This window comes from Periplaneta americana, chromosome 11, assembly GCF_040183065.1.
Source record: "Periplaneta americana isolate PAMFEO1 chromosome 11, P.americana_PAMFEO1_priV1, whole genome shotgun sequence".
Lineage (NCBI taxonomy): Eukaryota > Metazoa > Arthropoda > Insecta > Blattodea > Blattidae > Periplaneta > Periplaneta americana.
This window is the reverse complement of record NC_091127.1, coordinates 74,450,317-74,468,714: the sequence shown is the minus strand read 5'-3', so window position 1 is coordinate 74,468,714 and position 18,398 is coordinate 74,450,317. Positions and strand designations below refer to the sequence as shown.

At 35.2% G+C, this 18,398-nt stretch overlaps 1 protein-coding gene across 5 annotated transcripts in view; it reads left to right on the top strand.

Moving 5' to 3' along the window:
* The window catches only part of poe (E3 ubiquitin-protein ligase-like protein poe), a 214,135-nt gene extending 203,333 nt beyond the window's left edge, over positions 1-10,802 (top strand). For all 5 annotated transcript variants that reach the window (XM_069839628.1, XM_069839627.1, XM_069839626.1 and 2 more), the window contains 4 exons: positions 3,964-4,122; positions 5,418-5,745; positions 9,408-9,567; positions 10,046-10,802. In XM_069839628.1, coding sequence (XP_069695729.1) covers positions 3,964-4,122; positions 5,418-5,745; positions 9,408-9,567; positions 10,046-10,110 — 712 coding nt within the window. In that variant the 3' untranslated portion in view covers positions 10,111-10,802. The remainder of the gene's footprint in view (positions 1-3,963; positions 4,123-5,417; positions 5,746-9,407; positions 9,568-10,045) is intronic.
* Positions 10,803-18,398: the final 7,596 nt, after the last annotated feature.

Genomic DNA, 18,398 nt, shown 5'->3' with positions numbered 1-18,398 from the left:
GATGGATCATTTGCAAAATATAACAAATGGACGATTGAGAACGTCAAAATTAAAGTACTATTTAGTGCATATTCTGCATGTATTAATATGGTGCAATGTCTCTGCCATAGTAATCAGCCACTGTACACTCACCTTGCTTTACAGCATTCTCTACAAGTATCAATGAATCTTTGATGGTATGGCTAAATGTCAGATGTGTTACAGGACAAGACAATGGATCTTTTATAGAAATAGAATTCCTTTATTTTTTATATCAGATATTCTTTAAACAGTGCATAGGTCTTAGAATAGTAACAGAACTAACTTCAGATCAAAAAGGAACAAATATTTGAAATATCTTATTATCAGATCTGTTACCTAATATAAAGATAATAACTTCTTCAGTAACTAACAGAAAACCATTCTTTCAGTAACAATTATCTTAGTAGATTGCTCTTAAGGCGAAGATATTTGAGCCTTAGTTTCTTTAATGATAGATAATTAGAAAAAATTAAGGCACTGTTTTGAATGATGTAACAGACATGACATGGAATAACAGATCTGACAGGTAACAGACATAACAAAGCGAACATAAGCATGTGCTAACTTTTTTTGCTTAAAAATCTTCAAAATAGCAACTTAACTACTGCATAAGTGTACTATTATGTCCTCTTGATCTTGACTTTATATGTTGTTATTTGTGGAAAACACAACACAAACAGATCTGACAGAGTAAAAGTGCATGCTTAGACTAAAACACAAAGCAAAAGTATGACACATAAACTTGCCAAATCAAAATGGGTGAACATAGGAGTACAATCAAGATGGCTTTTTGTGCATCATTCTGGCTTATTCTGATATCTGTGGGATTTCTTTTTCAACTGTGCATCCATAGGAACAGAATGGTGTAACAGACCTGACTGATTTACTGGACTAGAGTAATTATAATAATAAAGGAGAAATGCGCACAAGTGTGCATAGGATGTTTGTTCGTTAGTCTTCTGTGCTAAGTTTGGTCACTGTTTTTGGGCACTCGGTACACTGCAGGACGTGGTACTTGGCACACCTTGCACCACAGAATTTGCAAACACACTTCTCGGACACTGTATGGAATTGTGTTGTGCTGCACACTTTGAAGTGAAATCCATTCACTGCTAGCCTTGTGACTACATTCCTCGTGTGTTGATTAGTCCCAGTCCAGCTTCGGTCGACCATGGCGCTAGTGGCGTAGAACTCGTCATCTATGTTGTTCCTTTTCTGTGTATTCTCTTCTGGAAGTTGTTTGTACTAGAGTAATTATGCAATCATATTTAAGTAGATATGAATTCAGACATGAATGAAGAAGTTTTGATAATATCAGATGTTCCTTTAATTTTTTTTCTCAATTGCATTATTAAACAAACCTTTTTTTGGACATAATCATACTCGATTTTAAATACTTAACTAGTATGGACACTGCGTTTTAGTTGTTACTATGAGAATTTTATTCTCGTGAAATATTTCACATGAGGGAAATAATTCTTGTGGCGTTTACTACATCAGTATTGAAACTACTCACTGTTAAGAATTTATAATTCTATCGTTATAAATGCAATAACGGGAAGCGTATGAATTGATGGACGTCATTTGTTATACAAATTCTGCAAATGACCCAGATACATAGTCCTTAATCCTATTGGTGTTACGTGAATAAAATACAGAGAGTTCCTATGCGGACAGGTCTCACTTCAACCTCTGCTTAATGCAATCTGTTGGCAGGCTGTGAGTTGTTATTTGCCAGCATACAGGACAAATCCATACTCACTGTCCTCTATCCTAAGCATACCGGTCCCACTAGATCATTTACACTTACCTTCCTTGGGATATGTGCTTTTCACACCATCATTAAGCCGATAGAACATTATTACCTGGGACTAGTCTGCATGGGAACTTCCTGTATATCTTAGTTTCCATTGATCACATTTGCTGTCATTTAACCATTTTGTTGATTTGTTGAAATACATGTTGTGAGATAAAATTTCTTTTACATATTCGTGGGCAGAGGTTTCTGAAAATAAGCATGTTTGGTATGGATTACAAGTGGAAGGTAGAACAAACCTACTCGCAATTGAGTCACTCATATTGTCCCATTGCGTTACTTCCCAGTCATATCTTAATTCGTTTTAGGTCAAATGGATATGACACCTGAACTGTGTGCTGAGAACATTGGTAATTAAGTTTATACAGGGTCCAGCAGAATAATCTCCCCGATTAGAAACATAAATAACAAGAGCAACATAGATCCTATTCAAAATTTTATTTTACTATCTTACAGAAGAATGTGTGCCATTTTGACATCACTTTGTTTTAAAGATAATATCGTCTAAATGCTTGCTTTCACGAGCTATACACTCCTCAAACAGTCACTGTGCGTCCTTCTTCCTCAAAAAAGTATGACTCTATTATTCCAGATTGTGCAACAGAACACCAAACAGTAACATACTCGCTGTGGAGAGGTCACTGATGCATTTCTCGAGGGTTTTATGGGGACCAATATGGAATATTTTGTGTATTGACGTAGCCCAACAAATGAAAATGCTCTTAGTTATTGCTGAGCACAACAGCATTGCCTGGAACATTTTCCAATATGGTCTGCAAGCAACTTGGCAGTTGAGCCAGTCACGTTGCCGAAGTTTCTGAACCACCAGAACTTAGTAGGGATGGAACTTGACGTCTAGATGTAAGATCATCTCAGACTCCAATCAGATAGTCCCAATACCAGAGCATGTTTAATGGCTGAACATCGTGGAGATGTAAAGGTACGGTCACACATCGCTACTTTTGCAGTGCAACTTTTTTGTACTGAAGCTGCAAAAGTTGCATGTCATGTTCACACGTAAGCCAAAAATAGCGTGCTGCATGCTACTTTTCGTGCTGCGCATCCCGAGTGCTGCGAGTTTGTTCACACACAAGGCGCTACTTTTGCAGCCGCAGTCATGGTGCAGGTTTCCATCTCTGTGTTGACATTTTGTGGTTATGGTCGCATTAGTAAGAAACTCATGCGAAAGCTTCCTTATCTATTATTTGCTTTTCTGTCGTATCTAGTATTCAGAAGTTGACATTATTTTTACTATAAAACTTTTAAAAACGCCTATATTCTTAAATGATAACCAACAATATATTCACGTAATCAATGTTGGCAACCCTCCTGTTTGGAACTACACTACGGAAAATTTAAAAAATGAATTATATCGTCAGCAATTATGCTCAGACTGTGTTGTGTATTTAATAACTGTTACAAATAATTTATTTTCATCACATTTAACATTAAAATATATCCAAACAATAAAAGTTCCATTGGCAGATTTGGGTGGTAACACTAGTTGCAACTGCAGCAAAAGTTTCAACAAAACCGATATCAAAAATGTTGCGACTGCAACCCTGAGAACCCTGTTCACATGTCGCTACTTTTAAGCTGCATGCAGCATGGAAAAGTAGCGGGCAGCAGGTTCGGCAGCCGCTACTTTTCGAATTGCACCGTTGTTCACACGTCGCAGTACAAGAGTTGCGCAGTTTTTTGTACTGCATCGCTGCAAAAGTAGCGACGTGTGACCGTACCTTAACAGCATGTCTCACTGCTGCGATATTCTCAGAAGCCCAAACATTGCAACATCTATCGGACGGCTTCTGTTTGAAAGCTGAACCTTTTGTTTGACATTTCTCAGCCATATCAGTAGGATTTTCTTATCAGGAATTCTTTCGTGTCGACCTACTCTAAAATGTGTACGAAATTGCCACAACTTTACAATCACGGTTACCATTTTTTACAATGCTCAACAACAAAATGCACTATTTTCACCTGTCCACGTCATGATGGTAACTGAAATGGTATGACTTGTTGCTGCTCAAAGATACATGCCACTCAAGCACAACTATCAAGAACCTGCTGGACTCTGTATAATTCTGATGTATTCATTTCCTTTTTCATTGTGTTTTGTTACTTAGGGATATCAGCTATGCCTCGACAGTGCATGATTTGAAGTTGCTGCTTCTGAGGTTTGCACAGGAGAAGAGTTTCCATGACGACACTGGTGGAGGTGGTCCACAATCTAATATGCATATCATACCGTACCTTATTCACATGGCACTCTACGTTATAAACACGTAAGTGTATTTAGTATAGATTTTACTTAATACATAAATTATAATTGGGAGATAGAAAATGTATATCTGGTTTTATAAGAGGGTAGTCCAATAATTAAGATACAGGTCTGACTTACAGTATATCCACATTTATTTCATAAAACTTAAAAAAATAAATAAATAAAATAATAATAATAATAATACAATAAACACTACATACAGTGTGTCCCGAAATAATGTTTACACTCTTCACAGGCAGTTACAGTCGCATCTCCCATGTCATCCAGTAGACCTACTGATGTTTTATGGTGTACATACTGTTCTGCAGAGTTCTCCAAAGGTAGAAATCTGAGTGGTTAATCGACATTTCCTCGTCAGCCCATCCATCTCCCAACAAATGTTAGTAGGTATCTCACCTGTCACTGTTCCTTCAAGAGGAATGATCCCACAAGTTTCCTGGCATACATACCATACCACACTGTTAACCCAGGAAGATTAACTGCTCGTTCTTCCACAATGTGCCGATTTACATCGACCCAGTCAGTGCACACAGTTGTGGCAGTTGACAGTTCCATTCAGTTTGAAATTTGCATCTTCAGACCAAAAAATCAAATCATTAAAATGTTCATTGTTGCTCATATTCACAAACCATTCACAAAATTCGAGATGCATATCTGGGTCATCTTCAATTGTAGCGTGAAGCAACCAGGGAATATAGGGTCTCCACTTTGATTGCATTAAAATGTGAAGGACACTTGATTCTTACATCAGACTCACGTGAAGCCTGCCATACAAACTTCCTTGGGTGAAAGTCAGCAACTGTACTTCATTCGTCCATTTTCATTCTCTTCCTGCCATACTGCCCCTTCTTCACATCGCATACAGTTCCTTCTCTCTTAAACTTGTCGCGTAATCTCGCAATTTTTACACGTTATGATGGCGCAGTAACACTTCAAAATCCTCTTATGTTGCTCGAAAGAAAGCTTGTTCATCTCAGCCATTTTGCCTGCAATCCAGTGGGCTGCAACTGAACTAAAACAAGCAGAATGGCTACATGCGCTCATACATTATTTTGAGACACACTATACTATTGTTTACTTTTAAACATAGTCACTGTTAACATTCAACCATATATCGCAGTGTTTTGCACATGTTTAAATATCCTCCACAGTGCGGTTTTCAGTGCATTTTGGTCTTCGAATCTTTCTTTCCAGATAAGAATTTGAAAGGACTGAAGAGGTGTAAATCTGATAGGGCCAATATAAGCATTAGATTTTCTTTCAAATTGAAGGGTAAACAAATTATTAACTTTCCAGCACTCGTTCTGGACCACGTGAAGATAAGAATCTGACATCCTACTTGGATAATGCTGCATCAGACAAATGGTTGGAATCATGCTATGAGGCCGAAGGTCCATTGTACTGGGCAGTTTTGTCACTCTTACTTCACCCACCGTCTCGCTGGAACCGTACGCGGCTGGCTCATTTGAAACGACTGTTGGTGCTCGCTCAGACTCGTCACACACAGCCTGCTGGTCCTGCTGGTCCCCGGCTTAGTGATGTCGCAGTGAAAGAATACAACGTGTATAAGAGCTATATGGTGTTCTTCGGGCTTGTAGATGGCATTTATGCTAACTATTTTAAGGTGAGTGTATAATGGTGCATTTTCTGGCAGTGGAATATTAAACGATTTTATTTTTCTCTTGACAAAATTAGTCATTCAGAAACTCTCTAAAGATATCACTTGATTGCTTTGCTTTGAAGAGGGCCAATTTGAGAATTGTATTACTAGTAGTGCAATAAAATCCCTCGTATCTGGCAATACCAAAACAACGGCACTTTTGGCTAGGCAAAAATAAAAAAGTCATTCATGCGAAAGGAAGAATCGGACGAAGATGTGAATGGTTTTCGTGGATAGCACATGCCGCATATTGTGTTTACTCACATTGTTCACGCATGAAAACATGACAGAAAACCCCGTTATGTCCCTGAAGTAGATCGGGTATCATTGGTAAGCTGTTACTTGGATCTTGCAAACAATGCACAGAGACGATATCTTTAAATTTACCACTTGAAGTCGCCTGTTTCAAAGGGGTGTTGGATGAGTATGAAAATCTCTATTCCTACAGCATGTAAAAGTTTCATTCGAGTGATAGATAGTATCATGGCTATTACCGCTTAGCGCTGCTGTTGCACAATGGATTCCACGAAATCCAAGCGAAATGTTCTCATGCTCAAATTATCCAGCGCTACTTCGTCTTCATAGTTGCGATGTTGGCTACACTGCTCATCACATCACATGACTGCCATTTAAAATTATCATAAGGTTACGAAAACGTTTAGTATTTTTTACTCTATTGTGTATTAATGTATTGCAATAATTATGAACCGATGAATATGCATTACCGTATTCAATACTAAAAATATACATTGTATGTATTTCAGAACTTTAATATATGAAAATTACTGAATTTCAACATGGAAAAAATGTTTGTGCATTACAGTGTGTCTTTGCATTACCTATAAATGTATTTTCCAATTATCCAGCACTGGCTTTGTTGCCAGATACGAGAAATTCTACTGTATAATTATTAATAACAGAGTATTTATTGATAAATAAAATATTTCAATTCGTGCATGTAGGCTAGATAAATAGAATTAATATTCTATAGGTCGTAGCATCTTTAGAAAATGAATGCACAATATGCGACTCTGTTGTGGTAACTCTTAATGTAGGATTTGTGAGCTAGAATGATCACATAGCATATGATCAGTGAATGTGATATATTAAAGCTCAAAAGATATCGTTGTTTTTATAGTAAATTCAGGGCAGAAGGGTGGAAAATACTTCCAAAAGTGATTATGAGGAAACTTATGAAATTAAGGTTTCAGACTGTTCTTTTAACTCTGCCCAGTTGATGTGACTAGCCAGTAGTGGTAATTGGGTAGAGAGATATTTCCATTACTTTTTTTTTTTTTTTCCGCCATGTAACTTCTGTCACTATCTCCACTCCAAACAAAAAGTGACTTGTCTTCACTTGTTTGAGATGATGGGGTAGGTTGGCCAATTAGTGAGAGTTATGGGTTTATATTTCATGAGTTGGTGTTGGTGTGGACTACAGCACATACTTCTTACTTTTTTTTTATACTGTTATGTACGAAATAACATTGTCACAAAAGCCCTTAGGGGAAAATTATTCTCCTCCATCCAGCTGCCACTTTCGTGTAACTGCAGTATAACTCCACCTGTTGATGTAAAGTAGTAGTCTCAAATGAGCCCATTAAGATTGAACTATCTCAGACTCATTACTGGTGGAATCAAAACAACTCCAATAGATTCTATGAGATTCCTCACTAATATTAACAATATCAAAATGACAATAGAACAAAGAGCACTGATTCAATATGAAAAACTTATCAGATTACCAGGAAACAATTGGCATTCATACAGTCCTCTCTGTAGATTGAAAACTCAAAAAAATTTCATATCCATTGTTCAAGAATTAAAACAGAAAATCAATATCCCGAATTTAAAAGAAAACTTACAAATTAAACCAAACCTTTTGACTCTATTAAATATAGAATATAATCTAAATTTAACAGAAGAAATACTGAAATCAGAAGTAACCACTGAAATACTGAAACAATTGTCTTTAGAGACAATTAATATTAGGTACCCTCCACAAAACTGGCTTCATTTATACACCGACGGATCTTTGATCTCCAGAGAACAAGGTGCCGGTGCAGGTGTTACGTGCTGTCTCTTCTCACTTTGTAGATCACTTGGATATGGAACAACAAGTTTTGATGGTGAAATCATTGCAATAAGTGAAAGTCTCAGGAATCTTCTATGCCACATCAGTAAACTTAAAAATGCAGTTATATTGTCAGACTCCAAAGCAGCTATTCTATCAATCGTCTCTAAACACACACCTTCATCTCAAACAGCAGAAATAACTAAAATGCTCTCTCAATTAATATCACTCAATAAAAGAATTGTATTCCAATGGATACCATCCCATTGTGGAATCCTGGGAAACGAGAATGCGGATGCTTTAGCAAAGAAGGGCAGCAGTGCTACTTACAGACCTGTTACTAAATCTACGTATTACTCTGTGAAGAGATTTATTAAATCTACATACTTAGACTTCAACAAACAAAATTTGATAACACAATCCCAAGAGAAAAAATGGAACTAACTCTCTGCATCAAAATCCACCGTTAATTCCCGATTTACCACGAAAATCGTCTGTAGCTGCATTTAGATTGGCAACAGGCCATGATTGTTTGGCTAAACACCTGCATAGAATTGGAATATATCAGTCCCCTAACTGCCCATTGTGCAACTCAAACCAAGAAATGGATTCGGAACACCTCAAAATCTGTGCTTCATTGGCTGGTCATGATAATATCTTTGAAAAATATTGGAGTGCAAGAGGTCAAATGACTTTATTGTCAAACACCTGGCATTAGAAAACAACAACAACAGATTGAATTACAGGGTTCGCCAGGGAAACGGGCAATTTTAAAGTACATGCTACAGAAATTTTGTAGGTGGTAGAAGGTGCAGCCATCTGTTGTTATATTGCCGAAACTATGTCATTTATGCAGCGTTACATGATCAGTCACCATGGAACAATGGAATGGTGCACAGTATGCATATGAAATCAAAACGTTAAAAACAATGACAGTTATGAGGCTGCTAGACGAGATTTTCGTACACATTTCAATATCAGACATCATGATCCTGTGCCTAGCGCTTATGTGATCAACTTCAAGGCCACAGGATCTGCTATGAAGAGAAAGCCACTGAGTAGAAGAAGACTGACAACAGCCTTGTAACTGTCATTGTTTTTTAAAACACTTTGATTGCATATGCACGCTGTGCACCGTTCCATTGTTTCATGGCGACTGATCATGTAATGCTGCGTAAATGGCATAATTTCGGCAATATAACAACAGATAACAGCACCTTCTATCATCTACAGTATTTCTGTAGCGCGTACTTTAAAATCGCCCATTTCCCTGGCGAACCCTGTGCTAAAGATTAACAAAATTTGCCTTTCATTCTTTTCTTTTCCATCTTTTTCATTTAGGTTTTTATAAAGAAATTGCACAAAATATATACAATTGTATTATTGTATATTGTTAACAACATTAGCATTTTGCTTAATTTTGTATAGACTATATCCATCCACAAACTGTGTGCTGCCCTAATTTCTTAGTCTAAATCATGCAAATATCGATATTTCTACATTGTCTTTTGTTTTGTTTGAATTGTAAAATTAATGGAATTTATTGTTGCAGAAAGTAAATGTCAGTAGTGATGACCAATGGCCATCAACATTGGCAGATTATATTCGTCATAATGATGAAGCTTTGTTGAAAGCATCTGAAAGACTGTTGGCAACATACCGGGAAGAATTGTTGCCATGTGCATCCTTTGAGGAGTTCTGTGATGTTACTGGTATGTATAAGTGTTAAACGCTTTGCTTGAATTGATTGGAATATAATGAATCTTATATGCAGAGTTTAGGTTTACATAAAAATGCCTGTTGCATATAACATTTATGAACATTTTTACTGGTCATATTCTTTTCAAGTTATGTCGTGAACGATTTTAGTGTATGTTCATATTCTTAATTATTTTAAGAGTTCATGCTTAAATTTAATCAGCTTGTCAACTACTTACTAACATTGTCTATATTTTGGTACATGTAGTTATTGGAAACTTTTACGACTTTTTTTAAGCATTTCATTTTTACACTGCAACAACAAGGGATAAGATAAATTCATCAGCATGTTATTGTCGTGTTACTATATAAATTGTAATTAAATTGTATATATTTTGGTAATTTTTTTTGCATGTTTTGTATTAGTTCTTACTATGCTTACATGTGTGTCTAGAGCAGTTTTGCTATTTCATTGTAAATTTTCTTTTGCAGGTCTGCTGGGAGATATTACCAATCCTGGCTCTTATATCTCTGATGTTCTGAAAGGTCTGACTTAGTTCTCTTACCAGTGCAATGTAGAAGCAAATATTAAATACTTTCATTGGATTATGTTTGTTGTCTGTATATCATCACTGATAACTTGCCTTTTTGTTTATTGCATTATGTATAAATACTCTTAAAATATTGAGCATACATTATAAGTTCACCTACTAAACAATGTGGTTATAGTTCAAAAGGTATTAGTATGTTACTTGCTTTTGCTGTCAGATTAGAATAATTAAGTTTGTATAATATTAATTTCAAACTGCTGTCAGTGTTTAAAAATGAACTCACTATTTAAATTTATTTAAAGTCTGTGTGTTAGACAAATGTTCTGAATTTGGACCACATTTTTCACAAAATAATAAATGTAAATCAGTCGAGAAAATACAAAACTTATCTTTTTTAACGGACAGATATTCATACTTAATGCTTGACCCTAATGATAACTGACATAATTTGCTATATTCATATCTGATTGACAACTTACACAATTTCTATAAATTAAATGAAAATTATATTACAGGCATCGAATTAATTCAATCTGTTGGACCATACTTCCTTTCAGAAATCCAGTATTAGATTATTACAGAAACATATTTAATTTAAATTCTTTTATTCTTTATTTACAGGTTGAATGTTAAGTTTATTTAAATGTGATTTTTTTTGCGTGTATGAAGTTTTATGCAATAAATGTGAGAAATATGAATTTACATTTTTTTTTTTGTGTGTCGTGAAACTTACTTCTACCTTCATAGACATGTCTATAGTTGTTAAAAGAGTATATACAGAGTGATTTAAAAGTCTGAAACCATCCTAATATATATCTGATACTTCAAGTTAGGTTGGTATAAGTTTTACCATTATTATGAGAGAATGATTTAACAGTTACACACATAATCTCAACCCTCAACTGTCTTGGATTCAACTTCGAAATTTTAAGTGGATTAAGGATCATGTGATCACTCTGAATTGTGTGAAAAAATTAGTGACAAATCAGCCTGTGTGACAAACTACTGAGTTCAATTCCCATGAATGAACAGGTTCAGTTGGAACATACAGTAAATCCCTTGTATCTGGCACCCAAATAATCGGCAATACCAAAACAATGGCACTTTTGGCTAGGCCAAAAAAAGTCATTCATGTGAAAGGGAAGAGTTGCACGAAGATTTAAATGATTTTCGTGGATCGCACATGCTGCATTTGTGTTTACTCTTTATATTGTTCACACGTGAAAGCATAGACAGAAAACCTGTTATGTCTCTGGAGTAGATCAGGTAGTGTTGGTAAGTTGCCGCTTGGGCCTTGCAAACAATACACAGAGATAGGGTTGCCAACCCTCCTGTATTACCTGGGATCTCCCGTATTTGCCCCTAATTTTTAACAATCTCCCAGCTCCTGTATTTTTCTTCTCTATGAGCATTTGTCTCCCTTATTTTTGTATAATGTAAATATTGTAATTGTAAAAATTTTATTTTGCCGTGAATGATGATTGTTTGTATGACGAGTTTTGTTGCTCAAGAGAAGCATTAAATTATGCAGTCTTTTTAGAACATAATGCCGGCCAAGATTGGGTTTTAGTGTTCAAAACAGCAACACAACACATTTAATCAAGTCAGTACTGAAAACTGCAGTCGACTTCAACTATTACATGAGACAAACTCTGTCTCAAAATACTCTTAATTTAAGCCTAGCTGTCGAAGTGTAGAATGAAGCTGTTTTTTTAGTAACTAAACCGAATAATTTGTCTATTTTATATGTGAAATTTTGTCGAGTCCTTAATCTTCTGTATTTTCTTCAAAAAAAGTTGGCAACCCTATGCAGAGATGATATCTTTAAATTTACCACTTGAACTCGCCTATTTTGAGGGGATGTTGGATGAGTCTAAATATGAAAGTGTGAAATTCTCTTTTCCTACAGTGCGTAAAAACTTCATTTGTATGATAAATAGCTTCATGGCTACTACTGCTAAGTGCAAGAGGAACATCTTCACACTGAAGCAAAACCTTGAATTACTCGAGAAAATGGAGAGAGGAGTTAGTAGACCCAAATTAATGACGAATATAAAGTTGAAACTTCAACTTTATAAGATATAAAGAAAGAAGGCAGTCAACTCCAGTGATTCATAAGTAACACTGAATCTACGAAAGTTGCGAAAAATCAGAAAACTGTACATTAGTCCCACTGTGAAGAATTAGATTGTAAAATTTACACTGTCACACGTTAAAAGTGTTAAAATTGTTTAAAAAGGTATTTACCTTCGACAGACGGCTCGTTTCGACGCTATTTGTCGTCGTCTTCAGTGTCTCTTGAACCATTCAAGTGGACAAATAGCGTCGAAACGGGCCGTCTGTCGAAGGTAAATACCTTTTTAAACAATTTTAACACTTTTAACGTGTGACAGTGTAAATTTTATGTTTTTAACAAAGTGTTAACGAGAACTTTAATCAATGAATTAGATTGTGTTCTATATGACTGGTTCACAGTTAAAATATCTAAGGGAATGTGCATTTCTGGGCTGATACTACAAGAAAACGCCAAGGAATTGCACCAGAAAATGAAACTGCAAGGTGAGTGTGGATTTTCCGTTGGGTGACTTAACATTTTCAAAGAGACATATGGAATCCGAAAACTAGACATGTCCGGTGAATAAAGGAGTGCCAATGAAGTGCGGATCAGTTTATTAATCAGTTCCAGAAAATTGTGTCTGAGAGTAATGTTAGTGCAAAACAAATATATAACGCAAACGAGACTGATTTATTATGGAAGTGTCTTCCTACAAAAACACTGGTGTGTGTGTCAGAGACCTCGCCTAAGGGCTTCAAACAAAACAAAGATTGTTCAGTGAATATTCAAGCCGAAAATTAGTGTATTTTTGTTTTAAGTGATGTGTTTTCATAAGGAAAATCCACAGTTTTATGTTATTTAGTTATAATCAAGTGACTGAGAAATAAGCTTCATATGGCTGCAGTTTCAACAGGTTGGCATCATAAAATAGGAACAGGTAATTTGTTAAAATACTTACTCAATTATCGGGCAAAATCTCGTATACAATAGCATACTACAGAATCTTCCTTTGAGTGTTGGTCTTGGGCTATTTCTATTGACAATGTTATATGTAAATGCTCAGCTGCCACGAAGTTCTTCCGATAACTGTTGACTCTGTTCTAGGTAATGTGTGTTTTGTCTACACACATCACCATCTCTCCATAACAAACCCAGCATAGCACATCCATCAGCAAAAGAAGTTCCTGTACTTGGCTATTATAGTCTTGGGCAAAATATAAAATGCTTAAATTCATTATACAAAGTGAATCAAAAGTCTGGAACCATATAAATATGTTCCATATACTTGATTTTCGATTAATATAGGTGTTACCAGTTTTTGTAAGACCAAATGCTCTACCAGTGACACATTCGATTCTAGCCCACAACTATCTCAAAAACCGCCATTTTGGATGCAACTTCGAAAGAGGCAAGAGGGTCATGTAGGTACTCAAAATCATGTGAGATTTTCTAAAAAAATCAATGGTACAATCATTTTGAAACACAGTAGAACCTCGATTATCCGTGGTAATGAAGGGGGTGGACTGAACAGTTAATCGAAAAAATCGGATAATCCATACTATAAAAATGTTCATAAATCAAGTGCAAAGTACTTACAGTTTCGTAATTTGAAGCTTCTGCCGTACTGCAACCACTGGCATCTTCGTACAACACACTACACCATACAACATTATGCTGTTTATAACTAATAAACACACAGAAGTACAGTAATATGCAACTAAAAACGCAAGAAAATTGGTTTTATTTACACAATCTACAGATTCTCATAACCTCTGTGCTGAGAAGAAGTCGGTTACTTTTCTTTGGACTTTAGATTTATTTAACTTTGTTCTTATGTCCATTCTTAATCTTCTGATGGCAAGAATATCAGGAAATTGAATTGAGTATTAGATCACGCACAGTTGTTACACAAATCTCGTATTCTGATGCGAGACAAGTCACAGTTTCTCCATTCCCGAACTGCTAGATTATTTGCACTTTTTTTTTCGATACTTAACACACTACGTTTTCTTTTGACGCCTGTAGAAGACATTTTGCATAGTAATTTATACAGTTCGGCCACACGACAGTAGAACAATGACTAAATGGAACATTGGCTGTAATTGTGTGGAAGTTCTCCGGCTCATTCCTCTGAAAACAGGTAATGGTTATTGTACAAGCTGGGAAAAACACCCCCTTCCACAAGTAACTGTGTCTGTTGCGGATAGTGGCAGGATTCCTACTACATACTGTGTAACAGTAAAGCTGGAAATAACCCTTTCTAGTAAAAGTAAGTACTAATGTAATGTACAGTACTTCACATATTTTTCTGCCTACAATAAAAAAAAAAAAACTCAGGACAGTCTGATAATCCGACGATCAGTTAATAGGGTGACGGTTAATCAGGGTTCTACTGTATATCTAATTGTTTTCAAGTTATTTAAAGATAACTCTCTTAATGACACAAATATTAGTTAATGCATCTACAGATTTTGAGAACCTACATAAATTAAGTGCATACTACAATTTCGTAATTTCCTCCATGGTCCTATGTTTAACAGGCTAGATAGAGGAACAGAAGTTTACTAATTTAAGTCTGGTTGTCAACAATGGATTTTTTATAAGGGCCAAAGAAACTCCTTGTGATGTTTATTTGCAGAAAGATAGGAATAGTAGAGTTCTCTTGTAGATTTACATACTTTATACACTTTATCCTTGTTTTTTGTTAAATCACGCACAGTTTTAATGCTAATCTCGTAAGGTGCTTAGGAAAATGTTTGGGGCTAAGAGGAATGAAGTTACAGGAGAATGGAGAAAGTTACACAACACAGAACTGCACGCATTGTATTCTTCACCTGACATAATTAGGAACATTAAATCCAGACGTTTGAGATGGGCAGGGCATGTAGCACGTATGGGCGAATCCAGAAATGCATATAGACAGGGAGGCCGGAAGGAAGAAGACCTTAGGGGAGGCCGAGACGTAAATGGGAAGATATTAAAATGGATTTGAGGGAGGTGGGATATGATGGTAGAGAATGGATTAATCTTGCTCAGGAGAGGGACCAATGGCAGGCTTATGTGAGAGTGGCAATGAACCTCCGGGTTCCTTAAAAGCCAGTAAGTAAGTACGTATGTAAACTCATTGGGAAAGCAAAGAAATGAGTTTTTCTTAACTTCTAAGCACCATCCCTTCTATTGTTACTCCTCGTGGCTTCATTTGCTGCATCCACGCATGTGCAGTTTATAAAATATCGGTACCTTGGAAGTTTGAAAACAGCTACAGCATCATAAATGATTTCTTCTCCATTTCCTTCCATCTTGGTCTGAAATACAGAAGAGTTAAACATGTTAAGTTATATCAGATTCAAAGACAGAAACACCATTCTTTGACCAGTGACAGTGTGCTGAAGAAGTTGCTGCAGTGTATCGAGGTGATTTGGAACACCAACATTGTCACAACTAATGAGCATTGGGTTACTATCTTCACAAAAATTAACAATAAAAATATTCCTTTTTATACCTTACCAAGTTGTGCTGCTGGTGAAAGACAAATTTCCATTATGAACAATGTATGGACCTCTGAAAAGTTCAGTTAAATGTTTCTACTCTCAGGTCCATCTTGAATTAGAACAAAATTTAATAATAAATGTTACGAATCTTAAGAGTTTATACTAAAAAAATAAACAAGCCCTTAAAAAGATTGGCAGTTCTGAGAAATACTTCTGGAGCAAAACTAAAAATGAGTAGAGACTTATGTGCATAATTGTATGAAAGTTCAGTGAAATAGTTAAATGAAAAATTTCGTGTAGACTGCAGAAAAGTGTCTTAAATGTTTAAATATGTCGTAATTCATACCTAATTAACTTTTAATTTTTAGTAGTATGTATTTGAACTTTCAATATTAGAAAATAATAAAATCAATGCCTTAGCTTAAGGTGTTTTTATTTTATTGCGTCAATAAATCTTTGAGAACAAATTACTCGTTTAGGCTCCTCAGAAATATGGTCACCCAGCATAAAGATTGCTAATCAGAAATACAGTACAAAATTTTGTCCCATTTGACCTTCGAATCCCCTAGATTTAGTAATTTCTCCCCAAATTGGCAACACTAGGTTATTCCCCCCCTCCCCACATTCAGCAATTTATTGACGAAGTATCAAAACAAATATGTTTTCTGCCTTTTTATATTTAGTTCAGTTTCAAAGAAAAATTCACAAATATTGTTTGTGTCCAGCTGTCAATACAATTGGACAGGAAAATATTAGTTTAGATGTTAGGAAATTGGAGGTTGTTGAATATTGCATATTATTCACTTAAAAAAGATTTTGGAGTTCTATTCTTGTGAAAATTTGCATTGTATTGGCCTAGATGCATGATGAATGGATTTTCACTTGAATTTTCATTGTTATAAAACTTTTTCTTTCACTTGTTCACGTAATAAGTCTTTCAGAAATTTCATGTCCAGATCAAAGTGCATTTGTAAATTAGTTGTGTACCGGTCTGAATTATCCTATTATTCAGAGCACTTTGTTTTGAACAATTTGAAGAGGTTGAAACACTGGTTTTGGGATATAACCACAGTCTACTATATACAGTCGCGAAGCTTGAGGTTTGTTTTGCAAATCTCGTGATAAAGCGCTCCAAGCGGTTAGCAACTAGAAACAATAGACTGTCCATGGTCGACTTTGGACTGTGTCGTATTTCTATCGAGTGCTGCTAGCTCGTTGCGTATTTCACATTGATGCTTGTGAAATGTTCGTTATTGGTTATAATGAAAATGTTAATGGCTAAAATATAATAATTGGAATAATAATATGGGACAAGGAGGAGACGTTTGTAGTGCTATAAACTGTAGCAACAGTAAGAGAAAGAGGCCAGAGTTATCCTTTTTCCGATTTCCGAAAGATTCAGAAAGGTTCCTGGGTTTCCACAAGAATGCTGTGCAGAAACAAAACTGTTAATTTGAAGTTCTTTGTGACTGTTAGAATACATTATATCCTTAAATTTCACAATGAAATGTTTCAGTCTAACCGAAAGGACATTAGATACCGGTTAAAGTTCTGTCACTTAGGCTGCTAAATTTTCAGAGAAATAAAGTTTAGGTCTAATTTTTTTTTCAGAGGATATACTTTTAATTGTAGCTATTAATTTTGTTATTATTTTTATGTGTTATTTTACTAAAGACGTTGAAAAATTAAGTTTGCTTTAATGAAATTTATTGATCACGTTTTATTTTCAATTCTGGTGGGATTATTATTGCTTAGGCCTACTTTTTTCTTCAAATGATATGTTTTCAATTATAGCTGTTAATTTTGTTGTTATTTTTATTTGTTACTTTACTAGAGACGTAGAAAAAGTCTGTTACAATAAAATTTATTGATCACGTTTTATTTCCAATTCTGGTGTGATTATTATTGCGTAACCTCATCCCACTTTGTTAACTACGTAAGCCTACACTACAAGTACCGGTACACGTAAGTTACTCCATTAATTCATATTTCCATTATTATTGTTGTAAAGAGAAATGCAAATTAATATTTATTGGTTTCATAGTTAATTATCACTATAATCTTGAATGATTGAAGCTATTATAGTAAATTTCAGTTCGTTTTGCACAAACAAAAATTATATTAACTTATTTCTTGCAGGTATCTTCGAGTTTATGGTGGAATTTAATATACTTCATTAAAATAATAAATTAACTTTATGCATTTAATATTTCAATAATGGAAGGAAGGTGTTAATTTTTCCAAAAAAAAAAAAAAAAAAAAGACGACAACGAAAGTGTAACATATTTTGTCGGCTGCTAGGAGAGAGATCTTCGATGATGAGGCGATAGTAGCGATCCTAGTGGTGGGCAACTACCCATGTTTGCATTTTTACTACATATTGAGCTTCGCGACTGTATATAGTAGACTGTGATATAACACCAAGCTGGGGCAACTTAAGTTAGGATTGGTAAAATCAGCATTTGTGGAGAATAACTTTTCTTCTTAAACTGAGAAGAGGAAATTTGAGAGAGGAAAAGAGGTGAGATGTTCTAAGAGAGCTCTTAGTTACAGATTTTATGTGCTTGTGCCATAACAATTTATCAAGAGTAATACCAAGATATTTCACAATGATCACTGTATTGAATTTCTTGATTACATATTTTTATTTTATCACGAGGTATTTTTAAACACTTTGAGAAAATTATTGATTGAGATTTTTCTGGATTTAAAGAGATACGCCATTCTTTTATCTATTTCTCTAATAG